The sequence below is a fragment of the Dipodomys spectabilis genome, unplaced genomic scaffold (genome assembly GCF_019054845.1).
Source record: "Dipodomys spectabilis isolate Male_0828 unplaced genomic scaffold, ASM1905484v1 ptg000157l, whole genome shotgun sequence".
In the NCBI taxonomy this organism is placed as follows: Eukaryota; Metazoa; Chordata; class Mammalia; order Rodentia; family Heteromyidae; genus Dipodomys; species Dipodomys spectabilis.
Genome location: NW_024870834.1, coordinates 3,728,816 through 3,755,218, shown reverse-complemented (window position 1 = coordinate 3,755,218; position 26,403 = coordinate 3,728,816). Strand labels below are relative to the sequence as shown.

Below are 26,403 nucleotides of genomic sequence, written 5' to 3'. Positions count from 1 at the left end.
CGGAGCCCGGCGAGGCCGCGCGGGCTGCAGAGGGGCCGCGGGCCCGGGGCGTCTGCTCGGCGGTGCGGCCACCGCGGCGGCGACACCATGGATCTGTCCTTCATGGCCGCGCAGGTAACCGCCGGGGCGATCGTCCGCGCGCGCTCGGCCCACAGCCGCGCCCTTTGTCCCAGCCCCGCCGCCCACCGCGCGCGGCTCCGCGCGGACGCCTGAGAGCCCCGGATAGGGCTGCCCCGGCCCCGGGCAGGACAGCGCGGGGGACCCCGGCAGGGCAGCAGGGGGGACCCCCCGGCAGGACAGCACAGGGGACCCCGGGCAGGACAGCGCGGGGGACCCCGGGCAGGACAGCGCGGGGGACCCCCTCGGCAGGACAGCGCGGGGGACCCCGGGCAGGACAGCGCGGGGGACCCCCCGGCAGGACAGCACAGGGGACCCCCCGGCAGGACAGCACAGGGGACCTCCCCGGCAGGACAGCGCGGGGGGCCCCGACCCCGGGCAGGACAGCGCGGGGGACCCCGACCCCGGGCAGGACAGCGCGGGGGACCCCGGGCAGGACAGCACAGGGGAGCCCGGCCCCCGGCAGGACAGCGCGGGGGACCCCGGCAGGACAGCGCGGGGGACCCTGGCCCCCGGTAGGACAGCACGGGGGACCCCCCGGCAGGACAGCGCGGGGGACCCCCCGGCAGGACAGCACGGGGGACCCCCCGGCAGGACAGCGCGGGGGACCCTGGCCCCCGGCAGGACAGCGCGGGGGACCCCCCGGCAGGACAGCGCGGGGGACCCAGGCCCCCGGCAGGACAGCGCGGGGGAAACCCCTCCCCCATCCAGACCTGCTCCCCTCCTGCCCAGCGCCCACCTGCCATCCTTCCTGGGTGGGTGACGGGCCTTGCGCTCCCCACTCCTGGGGGGAGGAGGGCCTGTCACTTGCCAGGGGTGACCTTAGAGGTGCCCCCCTCTTCTCTCCCTGGCGGTGGGGACCCTGGGTGGCCTGTGTCCGAAGACCCTTGGCGTGACCTGCCAAGAGATGGCTTCGGATCTCTGTGCGTGGCGCTGGGTCTAGGCAGCGCCTGTGCTGGTGTCCTGTGCCAAATGCCACCATGACCCCTCCGTCAGCTCCTCGTGGCTGGACTAGGAATGACTCCTGGTGGGCCCCGGGGAGGCCCAGGGAATCACTGGGGCCATCGTCCCGCAGCATCCCATTTCCTGCTTTAACTCTCAGCCACAACAAAGAACAACGCCCTTTCCTGGAGCTGCATGGCGGCCGGAGCACCCGCACTGCCCACAGTCTGGCTCTGGGCCTCCGCACCTTATCCAGCCGGGGAGGGCCAGTCCCAGCCCAGGGTCCGCCCTTGCCTGGGACAGGAGGCCGCTGCCCCCAGGGCCCCCACCTGCAGCCCTTTTGCAAGGATGAAGTTTAAGGGGACAGCCCTTCTGTCCAAACTTCACCTGGGGTGGAGGTGTGCTTCAAACATGGTAGCCACAGGCAGAATGTGTAGACAGTCCTGTGGAGGGGTCAGAGGCTGAGGCTCTGGGGCCCTGGGAAATCATCTCAGCTCTTCAGCCTTCTGACACGTTTTTCCCTCATTCTCTTCACCCTGAGCAGTGTCTTTGTGCTTCTCTCCTGGTTTTCAGTCTTCTATTCCTAAACCCCAAATATTGTCAGATGGAAAAGGAGTCATTCCTGTCGTAAGGGGTGGCCTTAGCATTGAGGTTGCCAGGATTTATTTGAGTGGGGAGTGTAGAGAAGGGAAGAGAGGGGAAGGGAGGGAGGGGGGAGTTCACTCAGGTCTGTGTCTGCCTTCCTGTCTGGATCTGTGAAGGCTGGGGTTGCCATGGTTACCAGATAAATTGATCCTTGGGAACCCCTGGGGCTGGCTGGAGCATCAGTGGTTGTTATGGTGACTTGACAGCATAAACATAGGGCTTTTCAGCACCAAGAGGCAGGCCCTGCAAAGGGAGCAGGTTCCTTTTCCTCTTTGTTTACAATTCCCATTTCTCTCCATCAGTGCAGCCCGACACTGGACTTTGACTATATGCTCAGTTCTGAATTAGCCACTGGGGACAGACACAGGGAGTCTTACGTGAAAGGAGGGCATACTAGGTTTGTTGAGTACCTACTGTGTGCTTAATACCTACTGTGTGCTGGGGTGTCACATGTGTGGCACTGTTTATGAGAGTAAATTCTTTTTGCATTCAGTCAGACCCTGTTGTTTCATTTTGCAAATCAGGAGGCCAAACCTGAACAAGAGTAAATAATGACGAAGAGAACCAGGTTTCAAATCTAAGTTGCTGGGGGTTTTGCCTGATCACTTCACCCTGCATAGATTGCCCGGTGCCTCGGTCTCCACCTCCACCCAGACTTCTCAGGTGCAGTCCTCATAGGCCGGCCGAGGCGGTGCTCCAGGACTGCACCAAGTTTGGTGCTGTCTTACCTGTTCCCATATGGTAGGAACTGGTTCTATGCCCAAGCCTGACTGAGCACTTAGCACCTGCTCGGGTGTGCACAGTGAGCCTGGTGTGTGCGACAGAGGAAGTCAGTGAACCATCCGGTTCTCCTGTCCATGTTGATGACCTGCCTGGGCCGCACACCGGGTCCGGCAGTAGGACAGGGATGCAGAAGACAGGGTTAATGAGCTGTAGATTTTCCTTCTGGCTGCTAATGGGTATTGGACACATGGTGTGTCAGGCCAAGACCCAGTTTAAGGGAATGGGCCAAAGGCTGGGTAGACACCCTTGCCTGGCACATAGTAGGATGTCGACAAGTATCTGGTAGATGATTGGCAGAGGGCGAGACAAGATGAAGAGACAACAGAGAATGTGACATGTGTGTCACGGTGAGTACCTGCTCCTGTCAGGACTTTGAGATGGGTTCTGTGGGTATATTGTCACTAAATGAAGATTCCCCTTGGCAGGCCTAGGAGTAAGAAGGAGAGGCATAGAGGTAAGGAAGCCCCACAATATATCTGGGGCCCTCCAGAGCGCCAGTGGGTGGGGGACACAGCAAGGGGTAGGGGAGACCAAGGCTAGGTGGTAGAAGGTGCGCAGGGAGTCCAAAATGCCTGCATCTTGGCTAAGGGCGCCATGTCCAAAGATGGCCACTGTCCGTTCCTGCCCTTCCCAGCATGCATGCTGCCCTGGGCCGCCTCAGCAACAGACCAGGCCACTCTGGGACTATCAGGACCAGGTCTTAAGAAGGCAACCTGGGACTGGGTGAGCCAGCACGGAACACACCCATGCCAGGTAAAGGCCTAGCCTTGTGCTGGCAGCACTCATCACAAAGCATGGGATGGAGGAGAGATAGGGGCCAGGCCTACCCAAGTCCCGATGGTGTGGCCTTCCGTGGACCATGGGTGCCTGTGGCCCAGGAGCTCAGCCTTGCTTGTGACTTGCACTGTTGCCATAGTGACCGTCCCAGCCCAGTAATTCCAGGAGGGGGCTGAAGCTGTGAGTACCTGCGGGTCTCAGAACACTCCCAGCCCAGTCCCACCCGACACACCCATCAGGCATCCACCGTGTGGTCAAGACTGGGACCTGGAAGGTAGAGCCATCCACAGGGCCCTCCTACATTCCCTGGTGAAAATGGGTTCTTAGCTGTGTCACTGAAAGTCATATGGCCACCGGAAGTCACCAAACACAGTGTTGATTCTTCATCTTGAAGTATTGGGGCTCAGAATAACAGAACCTCAGCACTTGCTCCAAAATGGATGCTCTCCTTGGGTCCAGACCACACCTGGGATGGGGCTGGGGGAGGAGCTATATTAGGCACTTTACCTCGACCGTCTCATTGTCTACCCTGGGAGGAAATGGAAAGCCCAGAGGCCCATCGATAAGCCAGGACCTGAGAGCTCAGGATGCCGTCCATCCTATCTCACCTCAGAGGTAATTCCAGGAATGGGGGACCAGGGACCCCATGAATTACCACCCCCACCCCCCGCCTCAGGGAGCTATCCATAGAAGCAAACGGTCACTCTTACGTCCATTCTTAAATTCTTGCACTCTGTGCACTCCTGGGTCTGCTGTACCAAATCATCAGGAGCAAAATGTCTTCAAGCAACAAGGATTTATTCTCTCTTAGTCCTGAGTGGCTCACACCAGCGTCAGCCTGGCCTGGCCTCTGTGGGGGATAGCGGAAGGAGGCTGCCCTGGGCCCCGTCCTGGTGTCATGGTCCTGTGTGTGACTCCCTGTGTCCCTTGGTGGACATATCACGTCAGTCTATGCTTCAGTGGCCACACAGTACCCTCTGTGGGTGTGTCCATGTCTGTGCGGTCTTGCTGGCTCAGTGCCCCCTTTATGATCCAGACTAATGGCATCTGTAGAGATGGTTTCCAATGATGGTACCTCCAGCTGTGCTGGGCCTATGCTTCAGTGTGTCTTTTGAAGGGATCTAATTCAGCCTGTAAGAAAGATCTGAAGACCCATGAAAGTTAAAGACGAGGGTCTTTATCTCTTGGGTCTGTGAGCAAGACCTCTGTAGTCCTCAGTTTCACGATTGCTGAAATGGGAACACAACATCCTTCATTTTGGTCACTGGGCAGGTGTTTCCTGTGTACCAGATCCTAAAGCCTGTGTGGAGGCCTTCTGTGTGATACGAAGCAGGATAGGGCAAACACAGGAGCCCAGTGGAGTTGATTTGAGCTAAATTTGAGTCCTGTGTAGCTGCTGTGTGGACTGGAGCGAGGGCAGGGCTGGAGGAGAATGTGTGTCTAAAGGCAGGGTGCATGAAACATTGTCTCCCTGCTGGATGGAGTGCAAGGAGTCCTTTGGTTGGAGTAGAGGAGCTAAGGTGAGGAGTAGGGTATATGGTATATGGTGAGGAGCCGGGAGCCTGGGGCCCACCAGCGAAGCTCACAGAGTAGCCCAGGGTGAATGGGGACCTAGGGGCCCTAGAGAGGGCCTTGGCTTGGGCTGCAGCCTCTCCCTGGTGTCATAGACATACACAGGCCCTGGGCTGTGAGTGCTCTGGGGTTTAGAGAAAGCTGGACTGATGATTTGTATATGCAGTCTGGGCTTTGTTTCAACATTGTCACCTACTTAGAAAACTTTAAAGGAACCGACCCAACCATGATACAACCTGCTTCAGTTACCTGCGGATGAGTGTTTTAGGTACTTTGTAACTTGAGGTGGTCATTTATGTTGCTCACAATTGTGTGTGTATGTGTATGTGTGTGTATGTGAGAGAGAGAGAGAGAGAGAGAGAGAGAGAGGGAGAGAGAGAGTGTGTGTGTACTAGGGCTTGAATTCAGGGCCTCATACTCTCACTTGGCTTTTTTGCTCAGGGCTGGTGCTCTACCACTTGAGCCATACCTCCACTTCTGGCTTTTGGCTGGTTAATTGGAGGTAAGTATCTCTCAGATTGTCCACCCAGGCTGGCTTTGAACTTGGATCCTTAGATTTCAACCTCCTGGGTATCTGGGATTGCAGGCGTGAGTCACTGGTGCCCAGCCAGCTCACAGTTTTGTGGGACTAGAATTGAAGGCCTCAGCTAGATGGTTTGCATCTGCTCTAGTGTTCTCCTCCAGGGCAGCCTGGCTGGAGCATAGGCTATATGAGGTGGTATCTTCGCAAGCGCCTGGCCTCTCGGCACAGTTGGCTGTGATCTGCACCTGGCGCTTCAGCCTGCCAGGCTTCCTGCCATGCCTTGAGCTTCCTTCCAGCATGGCGGCCTCAGCCTGGCTGCACCTTCTGCCTGGTGTGCTGGTTTCCCCAGAGCAGGTGTTCTGCAATCTTGGGTGAAGCTGTAGTCTCCTTTGAGCCTGGCCCCAGAAAGTCCTAGAATCTCACTGACATCACCAGTGTTTGCTGAAGGAAGCCCTGAGCCCAGCCTGGGGAGGGGAATCAGACCCAGCATGCAGGTCTAGCCAGGAGAGCAGGAAAGGTGACATCTTTGGAGGCCGGCTGCTGCATGAACCATGCAGAAGAGGTGGGCACTGGTCTGGCCATAGGGTTTCCAGTGGCTTTTCTCTGCACTGGACAGGTAGGTGCAGAGCCAGGGAAGATCCTGGGTATGGTCACACCCAAACGAGAAGTCAGTTATTACTAAGAAGCTGAGTGAATTTGGCCAAACTGTATGCCATGACAGGTTTTAGACCACTGATGACAGTCTCATACCTTTCAGCCTCCTGTCAGGGAGGGCTAAGAGGCTGTGTATAAGAGGCTGCGTGGGAGAAGCTGGCAGTATGCCCTCTGCCTGCCTCTTCAACTTTGGCCTTGCCATTTGTGAGGAAGGTTCATCACACCTAGAGTACCACACTAACACTCAGCCTTTCTAGAACATAAACCACGTGGCTCTAATCACAGAAAAGATGCTGATATCTTCCCAGCCAGCACTTAGGGCCTTGGGAGACTCATGGTTAATTTGCATTTTAATTATTTTTCATGGAAGGGGACGATCACAAAAGACAGTGGGTAGATTCTGTTGTCTCTTGAATTCATCTCAGCTGAACTCGGGCCTATGGGATTATATTCCAACAGATCTGTATGAAACTAATGGAAGTTTCCTGTCCCAGAGAAATGCACCAGTGCCCAGAAAAATAGAATTCTAGGGAGCTTGGCAAAATGCTACTTAGTGTTTTCTTAAAGCTAAGAGTGAGCATTGAAATACAAATTGTCTATTATCTTAAATGTTTTTAACCAGAGGGCCTGTCTTAATTCAAGTTCCCATGGAAACAATTTAAATATTTTAGCACTCTAATTATACCCGCCTCTGTAAAGGCGGTAATGCTGGCATTTTTGCAGGGCTGTGATGAGCAGTTGAGAAGTAAATATCTGTAAAACTATTATCTAGACCAAATTTCCAGACAGTGTTTTAAGACTCTAGACTGCAACCTGGGACCTCAGAGCTCTGGTGATCTGAAGATGGAGATGTGGCTTCTGCCACATCTGCTGTGCGTTTTGCTCACTTGGGGGCCAAACCCCAATTTCCTTTACCCATCGCTGTTCCTTCTCTGCTCTGTCTGCCCCCTTACGATGTCCCTGAAGCCAAGAGGCAGGACTCACACCTTGTAATCCTAGCAATTCAGGAGGCTGAGATTTGGAGGATCATTGTTGGAGTTTGGTCCAGGCAGAAAAGTTCACTAGACTCCACCTCCAATTCATCATCAAAAGCAGGGTTGGAGACGTGGTTCAAGTGGTAGAGAATCATCCAAGCAAGCACAAGGCCCTGAGGTCCTGAGTTCAAACTCTTGTACCATCAAAACAAAAACAAAGGAAAGAAAACCAAACTGAAAACAAAACCCTCTGAACCTTCTCATCACAGCTGCCAGTGGGACTGGGTATATGGCTTAGTGTAAGAGTGCTTGCCTAGATTGCATGAAGCCCTAGATTTGATTTCTCAGTACCACATAAACAGTAAAAGCCAGAAATGGCACTGTGGCTCAAGTGGTATAGCACCAGCCTGGAGCAAAAGAAGCTCAGGGACAGTGCCCAGGCCCTGAGGTCAAGCCCTAGGACTGGCAAAAAAAAAAAAAAAAAAAAAAAAAAAAACACCCAAAACAAACAAACAAACCAACAAAAAACAGCTGCCAACTCATGGCCAAAGATCCCATCCATTTTCTATCATTACATAGTTTTCCCTTTCCTAGAGTGCAGTGTAGTTGGATGCATGCACTGTGCAGCCTCTCTCCCTAGTAATATGCACTTAGGTTTCCTCCGTGTCTTTTATGAGCTCATCCTTTTTAGTACTGAGTGATACCCATTACTGGGTGTTCCAGTTTACTTATCTCTTCTTTCACCTACCAAAGAGTTCCTCCTAGTTTTGGTATTTGTGAATAAAGCTATCATAACTTGTGCATGCTCTTGTGTGAGCCCAAGTCTTCAAGAACATCTTTTTTAAATGGAATATGACGGTCTCAGTGCTCTTTAATAGAAGTGTTTAAACCATTTACATTTAATGTAATTATTGATATGGTTTCATGTCTCCTGTCACATTGCTTTTATTTTTCCTATCTGTTCTTTTTTCCCCTTTTTCCTATCTTCTTGTAGGTTGTCAAAAAACTTATTCTAGGGGCTGGGAAGGTGGCTCAGTGGTAGAGCGCTTGCCTTGCATGTATGAGGCCCTGGGTTCGATTCCTCAGCACCACATAAGCAAAAAGAAAAAAAGCTGGAAGTGGCACTGTGGCTCAAGTGGTAGAGTGCTCGCCTTGAGCTGAAGAGCTGAGGGACAGTGCCCAGGCCCAGGGTTCAGGCCCCACGACTGGACCCCCCCAAAAAAAATTTATTCTACGGCTTATGTTCATTTATTAAACACTACATTAATTATCTTTTCTGTCGCTGTGACAAACAACTTAAAGGAGGGTAGATTTCTTTTGGCTTGTGGCTGCAGAGGGCTCAATCCATGGTCACCTGGCTGTGAGGTCCTCTGAGACAGAGCACTGGGTGGTGGGAGGAGGCAGTGTGCCTCATGGTGGACAGGAAGCCAAGAGAGAGCAGAAAGGTATCAGGGATAAGATGCCCCCAGGATCCTTCCACTCACCTACTTCTTCCAGCTAGGTCTATCCCCTGAGCTTTCCAGAGCTTCCCCAAATAGCACCACCAGAGGGGAGGAAGCCCCCATTTGTGGGGACACTTCATGTATACTACAATTGGCATGACACTTTGCTCTTTTAGGGGTTGCTGTTATGTGTGAAGGGGTGGAGGTGAAACTTTTCACTCCTGTCAGGAGGCCCACAAAACTACTTGGTACATGTCAGGACAGACACCTGCTCCCTGTTGACTGCCTGCCTGTGGCCAGCGCCTGTATTAATCATTTTGTACGAACCACAAAAGGTGTCAGAAATAGGCAAATGGCCCTTGGTGATTAAAAGGCTCCCCACTTCTGATTTATAGTAAAGATCTTTAACTTACAGCCTTTCTGTACCTTCACATACAGTCAGAAGTTTGCAAAAGTATACTTTCCTCCTTTCTCTGTTTTGAGCTGTGACTGTTAAATGTCTACTTATACATAAGTTGCAAAACTCACACTCCATTGTTACTCTTTGTTGAAAGCTAGTTTTCTCTTAAATTATTTAAATCATCTTTTCCCAGGTAGTTATTACTTTTAGTTATCGCCCCTTCCTTTTATTGTACAGATCCACGTTTCTTTTTGCTTTGTTTTCCTTGTGTTGGAGGTCTTTCTTCAATATGTCTCAAGTTTCAGAAGTGCTTTTGTATGTTTGGGAGCAAATATGATTCCTTTGCTTGTTTTCATTATTCAAAGGCATTTCTCACTGTGCACAAACTTGATGCCGAGTTAAGGAGATTGTTCCACCTTCTTCTTGCTTGCATCGTTTCCGGTGAGAAGTCCGCTCTTGTTCTCTTATTTTGTTCTGTGAGCATAATCTCTCTTTTTTTCCCCTCTGGCCTCTTTTCAAGATTTTTCTCTTTACAGCTGGTTTTTAAGCACTTTGATCTTTTTGTGCAGTGTTCTTCCTGTTTCTTGTGCTAGGATTTGGGGATATCTGTGTGGGTGCATAGTTTGTATCCTTGTATGATTTTTTTTCTGGTATTATTTCTTTGCAAATTTTTGTTTCTATTTCCCCTTCTTTCTCTTCCTTTAGAAGCTCTTTATACATATATTAGGCCACTTGAGATTGCCTCACAGCTCACTGATACTCTGTTCATTTTGTTTCCTCAGTCTTTTTCTTTTTGTGTTTCAGATGGGAAGGAGTTTCCCAAGGTTTTTTCTTCAATATCTAAACTACTGACAAGCACCCTCAGTGTATTACTGATCTCAAAACATAGTTGTATTCTCTATGAGCTTAGTTTGTGTCTTTTTAAAAATACGTTGCAAGCCCGGCACTGTGGCTCACACCTGTAATCCAGGTACTCAGGAGACTGAGATCTGAACTTTGTGAGACTCTTATCACTAATTAACCACCAGAAAAACTGGAAGTGGAGTATGACTAGCATTCTCACTAGCTTTGAGCAAAAAACAAAACAAACAAAAAAAAACAAACAACCCCAGGGCTGGGAAGGTGGCTCAGTGGTAGAGCGCTTGCCTTGCATGCATGAGACCCTGGGTTCAATTCCTAGCACCACATAAGCAAAAAGAAAAAAGCCGGAAGTAGCGCTGTGGCTCAAGTGGTAGAGCACTCGCCTTGAACTGAAGAGCTGAGGGACAGCGCCCAGGCCCAGAGTTCAGGCCCCACATCCAGACCCAAAAAACAAAAACAAAAAAACCCAAAAAGCCAAAAACCTCAGTGACAGTGCTCAGACCCTGAGTTCAAGCCCCATAACTGACAAAAAAAAAAAAATCTACCTGTAACCCTAGCTATTCAGGATGCCGAGACCTGAGGGTTATGATTCAAAGCCAACTAAGCAATCAAGTCCATGAGACTCTTATCTCTAGTTTTGAGGGTTTTAAAAACTTTTTTTTTCTATTTTATTGTTATCAAGGTGATGCACCAAGGGGTTACAGTTACATAAGTCAGATGAAGAGTACATTTCTTTTTGGACAATGTCACCCCTTCCCTTGCTTTCTTCCTGTTTTCCCCTCCCATCCCTGCCCAGTTCGTTTTCAACATAGTATCTAGTGAGTACCACTGCTGCCTTTGTTCACACTTTGTCCCTCCTTTTCTGTGCACCCCTTTCTATGCACTCCCCAAAGCAGATAAATGAACAAACAAGACAAAAAGAAAACAACAACAACAACAAAGAAAAAAACCCTTCTTCCAATTCCTGGAGTTCATTTTGATCAATATTATTTTATAGGATCATGGACACATAGGCATTGTGGCCTTTGTGTTGCTCTCCCAAGAATATCTTCCTTTGGTCTCACTGTGTGCAGATGCCTACAGTCCTGTATAATTTATCATGTCCATCTTACCTGCAGTTAACCACCAAACAAAGAGCTAGAAGTGGAGCTGTGACTCATGTGGTAGAGTGTCATCCTTGAGCAAAAAAACCAAAAGGTAAGGGATAGTGCCCAGGATCTGAGTTCAAGTCCCAGTACCACCATAAACAAACAAGTTAATCACAACAGCAGTTCACTCCTATAATTCTGGCTACTCAGGCAGAAACTGAGATGATATCAGTTCCAAGCTAGCTCAGACAAGAAAGTCCAGGAGACGCCATCTCAATACAGCAAACTGGGCATGGTGGTATGTGCCTGCCATCCCAGCTACAGTGGAATGATAGATGGAAGATCATGGTTGAGGCTGATCTGGGCAAAAGGGAAAGGCCCTATCTCAAAAACAACCCGAGTAACAAGAGCTGGAGGTGAGACTCAGTGGTAGACCCTGTGCTTAGCAGTACAAAGCCCTGAGTTCAAACCCCAGTCCTGCCCACAAAAGAAAAACTCCTTCCACTGTCTTCTCGTATTCAGTGCTTCCTGCTTAAAAAAAACAAAACATACAGAATGTTCTAAGAGGAACTGTTTTAATGTCGTCTTCTACTAACTGTGAGTCTCTGTCAGGTCTGAGCTGGTTTTGATTGGTTGGCTGCCCTCTCTGCCGTATGGTATGTATTTTCTCACAGTTTGGCATGTGGGTTGTTGTTTTTCTCAGTCCAGCCTTGAACTCATTATCCAGCTCAGACTGGCCTCAAACTCCCAACCTTCTGCCTTGTGCGCCATCATGCCTGTGCACGCCTGGTCACTCTGGATTGGTTATGGTTTTACCTTCTTGTGTACTAGATATTTTTGTGTCCCTGTAAGTATTCAAGGCCTTTGTGCTGGGAGACAGTTGTGTTACTTGGGAACAGTTTGGTTCCTTGAGGGATTGCTTTGAAGATTTCCTGGGCAGGATCCGTGCCATTTTTAGTCTCTGCTACTGTGGACAGTATTCTGTGAGTATTTTTCCGGATGTCCCGGGAACTTCTAGACTTGCTACATGCAAACAGGTATTATGTCTTCCACAGGTGGGTGCTGCTCCCTATAATTCCTTTCATGCCTGGGTTTTTCTGCACACACACACACACACACACACACACACACACACACACACACACACACACACACACACACACACCATCACCTGATGTCTCCGAGGCTGGGTTTGTCCTCTGCAGACCCCTCCCCAACCCCCAGAGCTCTTACTGTGCAGCAGCCACTCAGGCTCTTACGCTCTCTGTTCTGATTCTAAAATTCAGGGCACACACCCAGCTCTGCCTCAGTGCGCCCCAGGTCATGAGTAGGAGTGATCCTGGCGTGACCCTCATTCATCGCTCCCTTAACCTGAGTTTGCTCTCTTGAAAATCACCCTCCTAGATGGCATCCTGTGTTTTCTGTTGTGGCAGCTGGGAGGGCCAATCCTGTCCCTATTGCTCCATCTTGGCTGGGAGAAGCAGAGTTTCCAAAAGCTGGTGTCTTAGCAACTGTGTTTCCCTCGCTACACTTTTCCTCCTACGGGGGGAAAGGAAGAGAACACCGGATCTAGTCAGACCACTGCCCCTCCTTCCAGCTCTGGTCTCTGTCTCTCTCTGTCAGACCACTGCCCCTCCTTCCAGCTCTGGTCTATGTCTCTCTCTGTTGAGCGCCGTATAATTCAAGTGACACACATCCTTACATCAAAGCTGAGCCTCTGCTACCCGAGTTGGGAAGCTAAACTCAGGAGGTGGGGGTGGGGGGAGGAATAAATGCCTTTCCACACTGCTCTGGTCACTTTGGGTTCATGTGTCCTTAGACAGGGTGTCTCTGAGACCTGAGAGAACCTGTCTGCCATCCCCCAGTGGCCTGGTCTGGGTCTTGTCCTGACATCTGGCCTCTGAGAGGCCTCATTCCCAGGAGGAAGAAGGTGAGGGCTGGGGGCTGTGCCAGCCTGTGGCGCCCGGGGAACTTCAGTTAACAGCTGAGTCCCCTGAGGGCCCCCCTACCCAAGCACAGAGCCCTGGGAGCTGATTTAGAAAAGCATTAGGACTTGGCTTCCCGCTGCTTTAAGAAGGGTCTGAGTGGTGACTAATGCCGCCCCCTCCCCCCAGCCTCGGCCTCCTCTTCACTTCCTGCCTCTCCTTCCCTCCCATGGAGCTCCTGCCGCCCCCCCCCATCCCCAGGAGGGGCTCAGTTAGCTGTGCAGATGGACTGAGCCACGAGGATCTGCTTGGTCATCCCTCGCTAATGCCGTGGCCCATGCATGGTGTGGGGGACGGGGGTCTGACGGGCAGGCTCGGGTGGGAGGAGGAGGAACAGATGGTGTGAGTGGCTGAGGGTGAGCTCCGCGCATCACAAGCCACCTTACCCACGAGGACCCTGAGCCTCCCGGGGCCTGAGGGTTTGTGCGCCGCCATCTGGGTTCAGGAAGGGACCAAGATACAGTCAGGGCGAGATCAGGGCAGACACAAATGGCTCACACCTTTAATCCAAGCCACTCAGGAGGCTGAGTTCTGAGGACTGTGGTTTCAAAGCCAGCCTGGGCAGTCAAATCTGAGAGACTTGTATCTCCAGTTAACCAGAGGCCCTGCATTTGAGCTGCAGTACCGGCACAGAAAGCAAACCAACAAAACTCACACACACTGTACCACACTGAGCAAAAGCTGGTAGCGACTGTGCTGGACAGTTCATGACTCTGTCCTCCCTCTTCCCGTGGGCCAGGCGGCGCTGATTCCCTGTTTGTGTTTCCATATTCGTATTCGCTCTGGAATCTCCTGTTGTATTGGGTTTCCTTAGCATGGGACATGCCCTGGGGAAGTCCATCCGTTCCTTGGATCTAGCCTGGATGTGTCCTGCACATGGCCGGGAATCACCCAGCCTCACCTGGGCGAGGGTGCACCTCTGATGTATTCTCCTGGGCCATCTCCCTTCCCGTCAGCACTAGATAGGTGGAGAGCCCAGGTGGTTCAGACATGTTTGCTTGCTGGGCAAACCTCAAAGATGGGGAGGAAGACCGAGGCCTCGCTCTCTCACCCAGAGCCCGCCGTGGGGTTCCCCGTTCGTGTTCACCTCAGCCCCATCTGCGCACATGTCCCCCGGGGTGCGGGGGAGCTCAGGTGGGGTTCTGTGGCAGCTGGGCCATTCAAGCTCAGGAAACCCCATGGAGCCGCAGCAGCACCGCGGGCAGACCTGCCCAGCCTTTCCCCAGAGCCGGCGGCTTGCTATCCTGGTTTGGTTCAGTCACAAATGGCCTCTGCCCCAGAGGGACGGTGACTGTCTTCAAAGCTGCTGACCTCCAAACATCTTTTGAAAAAAGATTCTTCAGAACAAAAACTGCCCGTGTCTCTAACTCAAAAGGATTGCAGCATAGAGGACACCCACGGGGAATTCTCCCAACAAGTTATATTTATCCTTCAAGAATGTAGCTGCAGAAAGTCATTCAGCAGTAGAGTGCTTGTGTAGCATGCATGAGGCCCTGGGTTCAATTCCCTAGTAACACACACACACACAACAAAACTACTGAAATTTTTAAAAGGCATCATTGCAAAAATAGTACAAGTCGCGCTAGATGCTGTGGCTCATGCCTTTAATCCTAGCTAGTCAAGAGGCTGACCTCAGAGGATCATGGTTTGAAACTAGCCCAGGCAATAAAGTCTGTGACATTAACCACCAGAAACCTGTTAGTGGAGGTGTGGCTCAATGATAGACTGCCAGCCTTGAGTGAAAAAGCTCAGGGACAGCGCGGAGGCCCTGAGCTCAAGCCCCAGTACCAGTATACATACAGAAACAAAACTGGAATACAGTGTTTAAAAAGAAATGTATATGGGCCATGGATGGAGGATGTGGCTCAGTGTTAAAGAGCTTGCTGAGCAAACACAGGGCCCTGGATTCTATCTCCATCTCTGTCTCTCTCTGTCTCTGTCTCTGTCTCTGTCTCTCTCTCTCTCTCTCTCACACACACACACACACACACACATTATCCAGGAGTGGTGGTGCATACCAATAATCCCAGGATCCCTATAGGCTCAGAAATTCTAGGCCAGCCTAGACTATAGTAGTAGACCTTTTCTCCATAAAATTAAATGCCACACACAAAGCTAAATGCAGCCATAAACATCTGAGCTGGCATCGCAGCCTGGCTGCTCCTGAGCTGGGTGACCCTGGGCAGCCTCCATAGCCTCTCTGATCCTCAGTCTGGGAGAGGAACACAGAGGTTCTGTTGTTGAATAGATTGTAGAGAGAGGCAGCAGGCCCTGAGGTCACTGTCCCTTGGAGCCAGCCCCTCTTCTTCCCATCGCTCTCCCACCTCACCCTCCCCTGGCTCTGTGCCCAGCCCATCCTGTGCTGAGCCACGGGAGGCTGTGTCAGGAGTCTGGAGCAGAGAGCAGCCCGCGCCATACTGGGGCTGCAGGGCCTGAGGGTCACTTTGTGAGCTCCGGCTTTCTCGTGTGTCATGGAGCCCAGCTCTGGGATGTAAGGAGGAGCGATGGGAGGTGACCACAGGGACTGGAGTGTCTCTCCATGCCAAGTCCCACAGCACTGCCGAGACCCAGTCCTCAGGGCCAAGGGAGGGGGTGATCGGAGCTTGGATCTTGGCAATGCCACTTATGTACTTTAGGGGTAGGGGTGGCGGATGCCCTTCCTGAGTTCTGTTGAGAAGTCAGTTGAGGTCAGGGGTAAGGGTTGGAGATACAGAATTAGGGAGATCGGGGTCTGAATCCTGAGTTGGAAACCGGTTGGAAGGCTGGGCACACGGAGCCTTCCTGGGGCTCAGTTTCCTTGGCGGGTTGGGGGGTGATGGCCTTTCCTGCCTAGGGGAGTCTAGTAAACGCACCTGTTCACAGGCTGCTTTTCTTTCTTCCTGGTGCACAGACTGAGGGTGGCCAGGACCCTAGCTAGGGTTTATTGCTGCCAGGAGAGATGGGAACGCGGGAACCCAGGCCAGGAAGTCCCACTCCGAATCCTCCCTGGCCTCTTCCTGGTTGTGTGTGGTTCCAGCAGGTCACAGGAGTCCTCTGCACGGCCCCTGCCAGGGGTGCCAGCACACGTGTCACCATGCCTGTGCGAGATGCCTGCTCCAAAGCCAGCAGCCAGCAGATAATCCAGGCTGTGGATGCTGAGCCGGTGACTCGAACCCCGGGAACAGGGTGAGACCCGGGGCAGGTGGACAGGATGGTCAGAAGGGGCTGCACGCGGGGCCTGTGCCATTTGGATGTGTGTCCCTCCAAAATCCACGCCCTTAGTTCCCAGCACAGCGGTATCAGAGTTGGGCTCTTTAGGTGGTGATTAAACTTAGAAACCCGCCCCCCCCCCCAAAGGTTAGTGCCGTGATTCCATGAGGACTAAGATGGATTCTTCCCCTCCCCCAGGGGAAGACACCGCGCCCCATGCCCTGGGGGGCCCAGTGTGGTGGCGCCATCTTAGAAGCAGAGCAGCCCTCACCAGTGCCACACTGCAGTGACCTTGGCCTTGAACTCTCAGCCCCCAGAGCTGTGCTAAATCAAGGCCTGTCATCATTTCTAAGTGGCCCAGGCTGTGGGATTTGAGTAGAGCAAGACAAACTAAGATGGGTCCCCAAGGTTAGGGCCGTCCTTCCCTGCCGTCCCACGCGACATCAGTGGGGGGGTAAAGCTGAGGGGACCCTGTGCTGGACGCCAGCGGCTGGCGGGCTGGTAGAGTGGATGGCCCCGCGATCGGCGGGATCCACCCCGAGAGGGCTGCGGAGCCCCGAGGCCCTCCTGCCCTTGATTGTTTCAGGAGTTCGCTTTCCACACGGGTGGGTCCTCGGGTCACCGGGGCAAGCCATGCTGAGTGCCTTCCATGCCCTGCTCAGCCTCACTCTGGGCTGAGGGCAGATCGTGGGCCGGGGCTGCCACAAACCTTTGCACCACTAAGTTATTGTTTTCGGTTTGAGTTACAGTGGGAGAAGGGATGGCTAAACCAGTCCATTTCTCAGATGGAGCCACTGAGGCTGAAGGAGGCCAAAGAGCCTGTTCAGTAGGGGACCTGACCCTGGTGGCACCCACCCGTAGCCTCTGCCTTCCCGGGCACCTTCGCCCACCGCCCCCCCCCCAGCCACACCTGCATCTCCATTTGCATAAAACATAGCCCACTTTTTTTTTTTCTCATTCAGAAACAGGTCTGTGGGCATCCGGAAATGACCACCTGTGTGATTTTATTCCATGGAAGTTTCTGGAAGTAACCACCTGGCCTGATGTGCTTTTAAAGAAGGTGCCTTCTGACTCCCCACCCCACTCCCCACTCCCGCCCTCCTTCTCAGCCCCCAGAGTTTCCTAGCCCACCTCCACATCGGAGGCCTCTTTAAAGGGCTCACAACATTCTCCCTCGGAGCAGGGCACGGCATGGCGGCTCTTATTGGTGATGTCCCCCACGTAGCCAGATGCCCAGGCGCTTTGCCAGGATGAGCAAGAGGCGCCCTGCCTCCAACACACCCGTGGGGCGTCCCCACGCCCGCGCACCGCCCCTTCCAGGCTGCTGGGGCCTCCTGTGTGCAGAGCTCAGAGCACCTTACAGGGGCTCCAGGGATGGCACCGTCTGCGCCGTGTGAGGCTGTGTGGCTGGGGACTGATGCCTCACCCACACTGAGCGCTAAACCATCTGTACACGGGCTGCTGGAGGCTCCAAGCCCACAGCCGGTGGTGCTGAGGGAGGCCGAGGACATCAGGTATAGGTGGGTGGTGGTAGAAGCCAGTGTCTTCCTTTCCTTTTTTGGTCAGTCGTGGGGCTTGAACTCGGCCTGAGCGCTGTCCCGCAGCACTTCAGCTCAAGGCGAGCGCTCTACCGCTTGAGCCACAACGCCTCTTCTGGTTTTCTGGTGGTTCATTGGCGATCGAGTCTCACAGACTTTAATGCCTGGGCTGGCTTTGAACTACAATCCTCAGATCTCAGCCTCCTGAGTAGCTGGGATGACCGGCGCCCGGCTGTCTTCGTTTTTATACCTGAAGATGGCGCGTATTTCGGAGGATTTCCATGCCCAGGGATGAACAAGTGCAGTATTTTCCTTCCAGTGAGCAGCGGGAAAGGGATCCCAAGTTCTCTCCCTGGCAGGCCAGGCTGGTGGTGTCTGGCAACCTATCACGTGTGTGTGGGGGGGGGGGGGTGCGTGCGGGCTCTAGCGGGCACCGGGACGCGGGTCACGCCCACTCAGCCCGGCAGCCTGGCAAGGCTGTAGCCCCAACCTCCTCCATCGTCCTGAGCCCCAGCCTCCTCCATCTCGTCCTGAGCCCTGCTCTATCCATAACCTCCGGCTACCCTCCCCTGCCCAGGCAGAGGCTCCATGGCGCCACCCAGGCTTCTGAGCCAGCTGGGCAGGCGGAAGCAACTGCTGCCGAGCCAGCCTGGGCCAGCAAGGGTCAGCGGTGGAGGCCGGGGCCTGGACCACACAGTGAGCATTCCTGTCCCCAGGGCAAGCTCTTGCTCCGTAGTGCTCTGGGTGGAGGCCGGGTGCTCGGTGTTATCTCTTTCTGTGTTGTGCAGTTACTATGGCAACAGCTTCAGAGCAGAAGGAGCGAATCTGCTTTTCCCTCTTAATTGTGCAATGTGCTCCAGCTTTCCAAAAATTACTCTTATTTCCCTGGGTCCTCTTGGAGACCCAGGCCTGCGGGTGGAGGGGCAGCCCTTCTGTCCTGCCTGCTGGAGCCCTGCCAGGACCCTGTGCATGGTGAGGCCTTGCTTTCTGGGGGAGTTGTTTATTGAAGATAAGGGTCTGGAGGACTTTCCTGCCTGGGCTGGCTTTGAACTGTGATCCTCCGATCTCAGCCACCTGAGTAGCTAGGATTACAGGCGTGAGTCACCAGTGCCCGGCAGCACCAGTGAATGAGGTGGCTCTGGCTGCTGCAGGGAGTGGAGAGAGAGCTGCTCTGGAGGTGTTCGCAGCACACAGCATGTGTGCACTCACGGTGTGTGTGTGTGAGTGCACATGTGTGTGAGCCTGGGCTGCAGAACTCTGTGCACAGGCACACATAACTGTCTGTACATGTATGTAGACAAACACGTCTCTCTTCATAAAAAGCCACCAGGCTCTGCCTGCTGACTGAACCTAATCGCCTCACTCTCTGAAGACACCACAGTGTTTCTGTTTCGATTTTTATATTTTTAAGATTGTTTGCAGATGGTCCCCAGCTTGCAAGGGTTCTGGTTGCAATTTCTCAACTTTCCAGCAGTGTGAAAGCCAGGCAGGTTTAGTAGAATGTGGCTTTCCAGTTTGGAATCGGAGTGGTTTCCTGGGCTAATACCATCCTCTGGTGTGGAGAGCAGTCACAGCCCGATCTAACCCCCACCCCGATGGCAGGCAGGGCACCCTGAGATTTCAGTGTGATGTGGGCTGAACTGAGTGTTCAGGGTCAGGGCAGAGGGAGAAAGTACACTTTCTGCAACAGCGTTTTCAACCTCTGGTTGAACCCTGTGGCAATGGAGGTGGAATTACACTCTGTAATCTTGCTCTGCTCATCAGTAGGCTAAAACAGCAACGATTTCATTATCTCAACAGGATATGTTATCATGGATACAGGGCAGTACACGGGAAAGATACCACTGGGGGGATTTTCACCCTGGAACCAGCCTGGTCTACACTCCCCCTAGTGGTCACTCTCTGTCACTACATCTTCCTTCTTCCCTCCTCAGGGCATAGCTGTGTCCTTATGAATGAAAATGTCCAACTTTGGTGAGGGGGAGGGGAGAGGGGGGGCCCAGCCTATCAGAAGTTACTCTTCAGTGCTCAGGGAGCACTTGGCTCAGTAATGGTCATGCTTTACAAAGATGCCTCCATCAGCACAGGTCCAAGCGCACTCCTACCTCAAAGACAGATGGGTCTAGGGTCAAGAAGGCCGCAAGGTACTACTTACAAGTGCCCAGACCCCAGGCAGACTCACCTGTCCCCCACAGTTAGCTGTGTGGCATGTGAGAGCGGAGGTTGTGCACCCACTTCCTGTCCCTTCATTCTGGTCCTGTTTAAGAGAAGCATCGACCCTGGGCCAAACAGGCCCCAGAGTCTCCCAGGGCTCAGTGCTCCTCCCCTCTGCCTTCAGAGAGGGCCCCCTGAGCAGGGGAGGCCTCACTGTGGAGTCTGGCTCACCCTCTCCCCTTGGGCCACCCAGAGCCTCAACCCCCCGCTATTCTGAGCCTTGCAGAGCCTTTAAAAATCGAGACAGAAAGTTCTGGTCCCTGGAAACAAGCAAGCCAGAGTGTTTATGGGCAGTGTGCAGAGTTTGAGTGGTGAGAATTCCAGTCGTGCCCCTAGAAAGGGGGTTGGCTCTTTGCATGCACCAGAAACCAAAATATTAATACTTATATGAGAAGTGTGTACATGGGAGTCTATCTACACCGAGAGAAATGCATGCACAGCCAAGTAGATGCCCAAGCGTTACTTATAACAGACTAAAGTGGACAGCCTAAATTTTCCAACAGTAGGGGAACCATTAAATCATGGTTTGTATTTATAGCAGAATACTAGATGGTTATTAAAAAGGGGATTCTGGGGGCTGGGAAGGTGGCTCAGTGGTAGAGCGCTTGCCTTGCATGCATGAGGCCCTGGGCTCGATTCCTCAGCACCACATAAGCAAAAAGAAAAAAGCCAGAAGTGGCGCTGTGGCTCAAGTGGTAGAGTGCTAGCCTTGAGCTGAAGAGCTGAGGGACAGCGCCCAGGCCCAGATTCAGGCCGCATGACTGGACCCAAAAAAAAAAAAAAGGGGATTCTGATGGGTTCTTTTGTTTTGTTTTGTTTTGTCCGTTATGGGTCTTGAACTCTGGGCCTGGGCGCTGTCCCTCAGCTCTTCAGCTCAAGGCCAACACTCTACCACTTGAGCCACAGAACCACTTCCTCTGATGGGCTTTTTAATGCAAGGATAAAAAATTCACATTTCAACATGTGTCTTTGTCTCTGTCTGTCTCTGTCTCTGTCTCTGTCTCCCCCTCTCTCAGAAAGGAGATTGGAAAGATCCCCAACTGTTAACCGCGATTATGTTGGGATTGTGGTTCTCACTTTTCACTCTGTCCTCTCATATCTTCTTGGTGTCCTATGCTGAGTATACATTGTCTTTTAGATTAGGAGAAGAATAAAGGCATTTTATGGTCTGAGCTGTGGCAGAAGGCCCTGCCTTTGGGTGGGGGGCGGGGTGGGGCCTGTAGGCCTTCACCCATCCCGATGCACTGTCAGAAGTTCTTCCAAGCTTGTGTGTGCAGACTGACACAGGAGAGATGGCCGCCAAAGGCTTCGGAATCTGCCTTTGATGGGCTCAGCTAAATGCACGGTGGTTTCCATGTGTGGGCAGGTGGAGTCTTCGGTAGTGGGGGGGAGGGGAAGGTGGAGTCTTCGGTGGGGGGGGGGAAGTCGTCGGTGGTGAGGAGGGGGGCAGGTGGAGTCGTCGGGGGAGGGGAAGGTGGAGTCCTCGGTGGGGGGGGGAGGGGAAGGTGGAGTCGTCGGGGGAGGGGAAGGTGGAGTCCTCAGTGGGGGGGGGAGGGGAAGGTGGAGTCGTCGGGGGAGGGGAAGGTGGAGTCCTCGGTGGGGGGGAGGGGAAGGTGGAGTCGTCGGTGGAGGGGGGCAGGTGGAATCCTTGGTAGTGGGGGGGGCAGGTAGAGTCCTCGGTGGTGGTGGTGGGGTGTCCTCACGGCCCTGGTTGATTCTCTCTCCCTCCCGCAGCTCCCCATGATGGGAGGGGTGTTCATGGACTCCCCCAACGAGGAATTCAGCACCGAGTACTCCCTGTTCAACTCCTCCAGCAACGTCCACGCGGCCTCCAACGGCCACGGCCAGCTGGAGGAGCCACCCCGCTCCTCCAACGACGCCGTCCTGCTGTGGATTGCCATCATAGCCACTCTGGGGAACATCGTGGTGGTGGGCGTGGTCTACGCGTTCACCTTCTGAGGGAGCGGCCACCGGCCATCGCAGGACGGCGTCTTTTCCACCGGGCTCGCCGTGGGCCGTGGCTGTCCGCGTGGCCCGGCCCTGCTGCTGGCCTCTGGCTCTAAACCAGCAGTGCTGAGCCCTGGAATGGCCTCCCCTCGGGGCAGCCACCAAGGATCTGGAATTTTCCCCAGACCGCATTCCCAGCTCTGGTCAAGCTGATTGAGAAGACATGGAAATTGGAGTCGCAGCCACATGGGGGACCAAGGCCCACGTAGAACAGGATAGAGAGTCCGTGAAAACACCACCCACAAACCCCAGACCGGCTGGAGCAGCCAGTTAGGGTTGAGCTGTAGACAAGGCTTGGTGATCGCTTGTTGCAGGCAGTAATCATTTGTGGGACTTGTTCATGGTCTGGTCTGTGGCTCTGGGACCAAAGCTGTCATCAGAACTCAGAGTTTCCAACCCAGCCTTGGTTCTGGGCCCATCCCTTGGCGTATGGATGGCTCCTGATCTCACTTACAAATGGCACTTGGTCACCTGACACCTGGCCCCAGACAGGACCCTGGGGTGCCTGGAACCTAGAGGTGGGAGCCACTGGGACCATGGTGGGGTTTCTGGGAGACTGCTGGTTGGTTTTATCTACTAGATGGACTTGCTGATCCTTGAAGAAGGGAAGATGTCTTTTAAAAAATTAGAATTGCTACCAGGCCTGGTGGCACATGCCTGTAATCCCAGCTACTCGGAAGGCAGCGATTAGGAGTGTCATGGTTGCTGGCTAGCTTGGCATGATGTTTGGAAGAGCCCATCTGAAGTGTGGCGGCGTCTGCCTGTCATCCTAGCTAATGTTGTCCTAGCATAAATAAGTGTATTGCAGCCCAGGTCAGCTTAAACATAGACACAAAGCCCTGTTCAAAAAGTATCTGAAGCAAAGAGAGTAGGAGGTCAAGAGGTAGAGTACCTTTCTAGCCAGTGCAAGATCCTGAGTTCAAACCCTAGTGCCACCCAAAGGGGAAAAAAAAAAAAAGAATTACTACTCAAGTGAAGTTGCTGACTTTTCCTTCTCTGAGGACTTGTGGAGTTTTAGAGATGAACAAGCCCCACCCCTGCCTCGTGATTGGATGGATGGGGCAGAGGGGACGTGATTGGCATGTGGTGCCAGGGCTGGCCAGTGGAGGGAGTTGGAACGGCCAAGTGTTTCCTAGGTCTCGACTCAGTGCTCTCTCCATCCCAGCTAAGATCACATGAGCACCCATGATCCTGTCCTCCTCCAGCCAGTGTCCTCCCCTCCTTACAACATGGTGGCTGGAGTCCTGGCAGGGAAGCTCCCCAGGAAAGGCCAGATGGGTTGGGGGCAGCGGGGAGGAGCAGGGCTCTTCCTCAAGAAGAACTCTGCCCAGCACCTGCTGCATGAAGCTCCTGTGCAGACCAGAATGGAAGGACCTCGAGCCTGGGGCATCTTCTAGCTGACTCCGTACAACGTTCAAAGGAAACGAAGAGAGAGGCGCAGCAGCTCCCTCCAGGGTGGAGCAGATAATTGCAAAAAACAAAAAAAAAGCCCAGGAGCCGGCCACCGGTCTGAGGAGGCGTGTGTGTCCTTGTCCAGCGGAGGACATCTCAGCGGACAGAGGCTGGCCCTGGTCTCTGGGGGTTGCAGGACAAGATTACCAGGCCTCGGACAGCCTCCGCTCTTCCTGCCACCACACCACTGCGGCCAGCGTCCACCCACGGGCAGTGTAGCACATCTGCTGAGTCTCTGAACCTCAGCATCAGGGCTCTAGAGAGCATCTGATGGGATCTTCCATCCTCATGGGGAGCACTGAGGTCCCCAGAGTCCACAGAGAGCCATCGCCGGGCACCTGGCCGCTGTGTTCACCAGGAGCCGGGATCATGTGCTCCACCCACAGCTGCCAGGCCCCTCCTGGCACCCTGGAGATGCCGAAGGGGTGTCCCCAGTGCTGTGGGGGAGAGCTGCGTTGCCAGGAGTTTAGCCGGGGCCCAAGCTTGCCGCTGGAGCCTACATTGTCTGTACTCACCTGGCCAGCCTGCCCTGTGAGCCCTGACCCTGGTCACTCAGCGAGAGGGATGGGGAGGGGGTGGGTGATCTAGTACGGAGACCCCAGAAGTGTGGAGTCCGCAGCCCCGGTGGAGTCCAGGGAGGGGAATCTTCCTGAGATCCGTGTTGGAGAAATACTGGCCATGGAGGGAGGGGACAGCGACCCAGGAGCCACACGGACCACAGTGAGCAGGGAGGGGACACAGTTCTTCCCAGCGTGAGAACCGTCTCCACCTGAAAGACAGGTGAATCTCCAGATGTGAGGTGACCACACCCACTCTGGCTTTTGAACCAGAGTCTCTGCGGACCTTAAAAGTGTGCCACACACGGGCCTCCGTGCAAGCCGAGACATGCCCAGGCTGGATGCTGCCTGGTAACCATGGCAACAGCCTTGCCCCACCCAGACAGCTCCAGCCCAACCCCCACACTGCCTCCCATTCTCTTTCCAGCTCTGCACCCCCAGGGGAAGGCTTCTGTCTCCTTTGCCCTGATCACCAACCAATCACAAATCCTATAGCTTATGCTGAGACCGTGTGCGTGTGTGTGTGTGCCTCAGCTTCTGGGGTACCCCAAAGTCCTCATTGTCCACTGAGCCTACCCCCTCTGTGTGGCAAGACAGGCCGGGTCCCCTGTGTCAGCCTCTCAAGGCCTGTGTCTCCGTGAGTCGGCATAACACTGGTCGTTCTGGGGGTTCCAACAAGACTGGGAGCCAGGAGAGCACCCCCCCATAGCATGCAGCCCCACCAGGGTGCTGCTTCTACACTGTAGGCACAGCGGCGCCCTCCCATCCCCCTGGGGACATCGGGCAGTGTCACCCCAGTGGCTGGAGGCCGGGGGTGCCCGTTAACTCCTACACTGCAGGACGGACCCACAGACGGAGCATTAACCAGCCCAACGCTGCGGGGGGCAGCCAGGGACTCCGTGAGCCTGAACTACCACGTCCAGACCTGTGGAAATCCCCACTCTTGCTCCTGTGTGGATCACTGAAGGAAATCAACTGAGCAATGGTTGATTCCAGAAAATTCCAGCTGAAGGCAAGTCAAATGAGTCTTAAGAAATTCACATGACTCTATTTCCATACTCTGGGGGCTTTTAAGGGGCCCCCCATCCTGGATGAGAGAAACCCCAGGAAGCACAGGCTAAAGCTGGGTGTATAATCCACCAGAGGCAGGATCCTGAGTTCAAGACCAGCCTGGGCAAAGTTAGCAGAAAGACAGAGACTGTTTCAAAAACAAAACAGGAAAACAAGAGCTGGGTGCGTGGCCCGGGGGGGTAGAGAACACACTTAGCCTGTGTGAGGTTCTGGATTCAATCCCCAGAAGCAGAAATAAAAAAAGAAAAGAGAAAGCGGAGGCTGAACAAGTCACTTGCTAGTCCCATCAGCAACCTCTGTTTCTGGGACTCCGGAGACCAGCCTCCGCCAGGGCCTCTGAGGAGCTCCCTTGGGGGAGAGCTTGGAAGTAGGGTACCCAAGAGGCTGGGGGGACACAGCCACTGGGCCCCTCGGGGTCTGGTCTGACTTCTGGCTTTGTTCATGTGCTCAGCCCTATCCCCCATCCAGATACTCTCTCTCCTCCTCAATTCAACCCCTCCTGCCTGCCCTGGTCTTCATGCCGGAGCACCTTGTGTCAGCATCTTACTCACCTTTTCCTAATCGACTTGTAAATGCCCGTGATTTACTTGACAAAAAGGAGTTTTCATTAGCCCTCTAGGCCCTTCTTCCCTGAGCATGTCTGGTGTTAGCCCTGTGGTCACTGAGAAGAGGCTCTGCCGTTCTGTAGGAGTTCAGTGTGCTCTTTGCTTAGACATGTCCCCCTCCAAGTTGTACAAGCGTAGTGGTGAGATCTCCCTTTGTTTGACTTATTACTGTCATGGCTGTATTTTCTATTATGATCATTAAAACAAGAAAGAAAGCTTTCTGTCTCTGATGCCTCGCCGTGCTTTATTGGAAGGAAACCTTCTGCCCACCTTTGGAAGCTTAGCTTCAGGGTCATCTTCTTGGTGGACCAATGGGGCGAGACGGGGCCCCTCCTCCCTTCACCTGCCCAGCCTTGGCTCACCCTCCCACCTGGAGCAAACCACAGGGCAGCGCCCCTCAGCTTTCCCTGCGGCCCGAGGCCCTGAAGAGCCAAGTCAGTCTTATTCAGCTTTTTACCCCAGCACCTAGCACCATGCCTGGCTCCCAGCGAATGCCTACAGACACTCAGGGAGGAGGAGAATGAATGAATAAATGAATGAGTGAGAGAATGAAGCCACCCAAATATATGAAGCCACCCAGCAAATCTCCTGCATACGAGGAGCCTTCCTCTTGCTGTCCCTGCTCCACTATTGAAGCAACCACAGAGCTGCTCCCCGCCCAAGGCCACAGATCAGGGCGCCGGGCTGGCACCGTGACTGGGAGTCAGGCCTGCACTGATCCTGGAGGAGGAGGCTCCAAGCTCCCTCGGGTTGGCTTTGGCGTCTCAGACAAGGCTGGCACGAGTGGCAGCCGGGTGCGGCCTGGCGGGCAGCCCTCTGGATCCTCCCCTCCCGGCCCCGATTCACACCAGTGGTCTTTGGCCTGCCGTGGCTCCCTCGTCCAGTGCCAGGCCAGTGTGAGGACCCTGCCTGGGGACCGTGGCTGGAGGAAGCCTGTGCAGAGGAGCAGAGACAGGAAGGGAGCGGATCGCAGATTGCGCTGAACGCTTCCTACACAGCACCCAGGC

General features: G+C 53.9%; 1 protein-coding gene across 1 annotated transcript; it reads left to right on the top strand.

Moving 5' to 3' along the window:
• CUNH14orf132 (chromosome unknown C14orf132 homolog) lies at nt 1-25,616 on the top strand. Its single transcript, XM_042692673.1, has 2 exons — nt 1-114; nt 21,439-25,616. The coding sequence occupies exons 1-2, from the start codon at nt 88-90 to the stop codon at nt 21,661-21,663; spliced, it is 252 nt and encodes an 83-aa protein (XP_042548607.1). The 5' UTR covers nt 1-87; the 3' UTR covers nt 21,664-25,616.
• The last annotated feature ends 787 nt before the right edge of the window (nt 25,617-26,403 follow it).

Bases quoted from the DNA above. Each gene is read 5' to 3' on its own strand.
- CUNH14orf132 (XM_042692673.1), top strand. From the start codon at position 88: ATGGATCTGTCCTTCATGGCCGCGCAG. The intron at 115-21,438 runs GTAACCGCCGGG...TCCCTCCCGCAG, and splicing joins TGTCCTTCATGGCCGCGCAG to CTCCCCATGATGGGAGGGGT.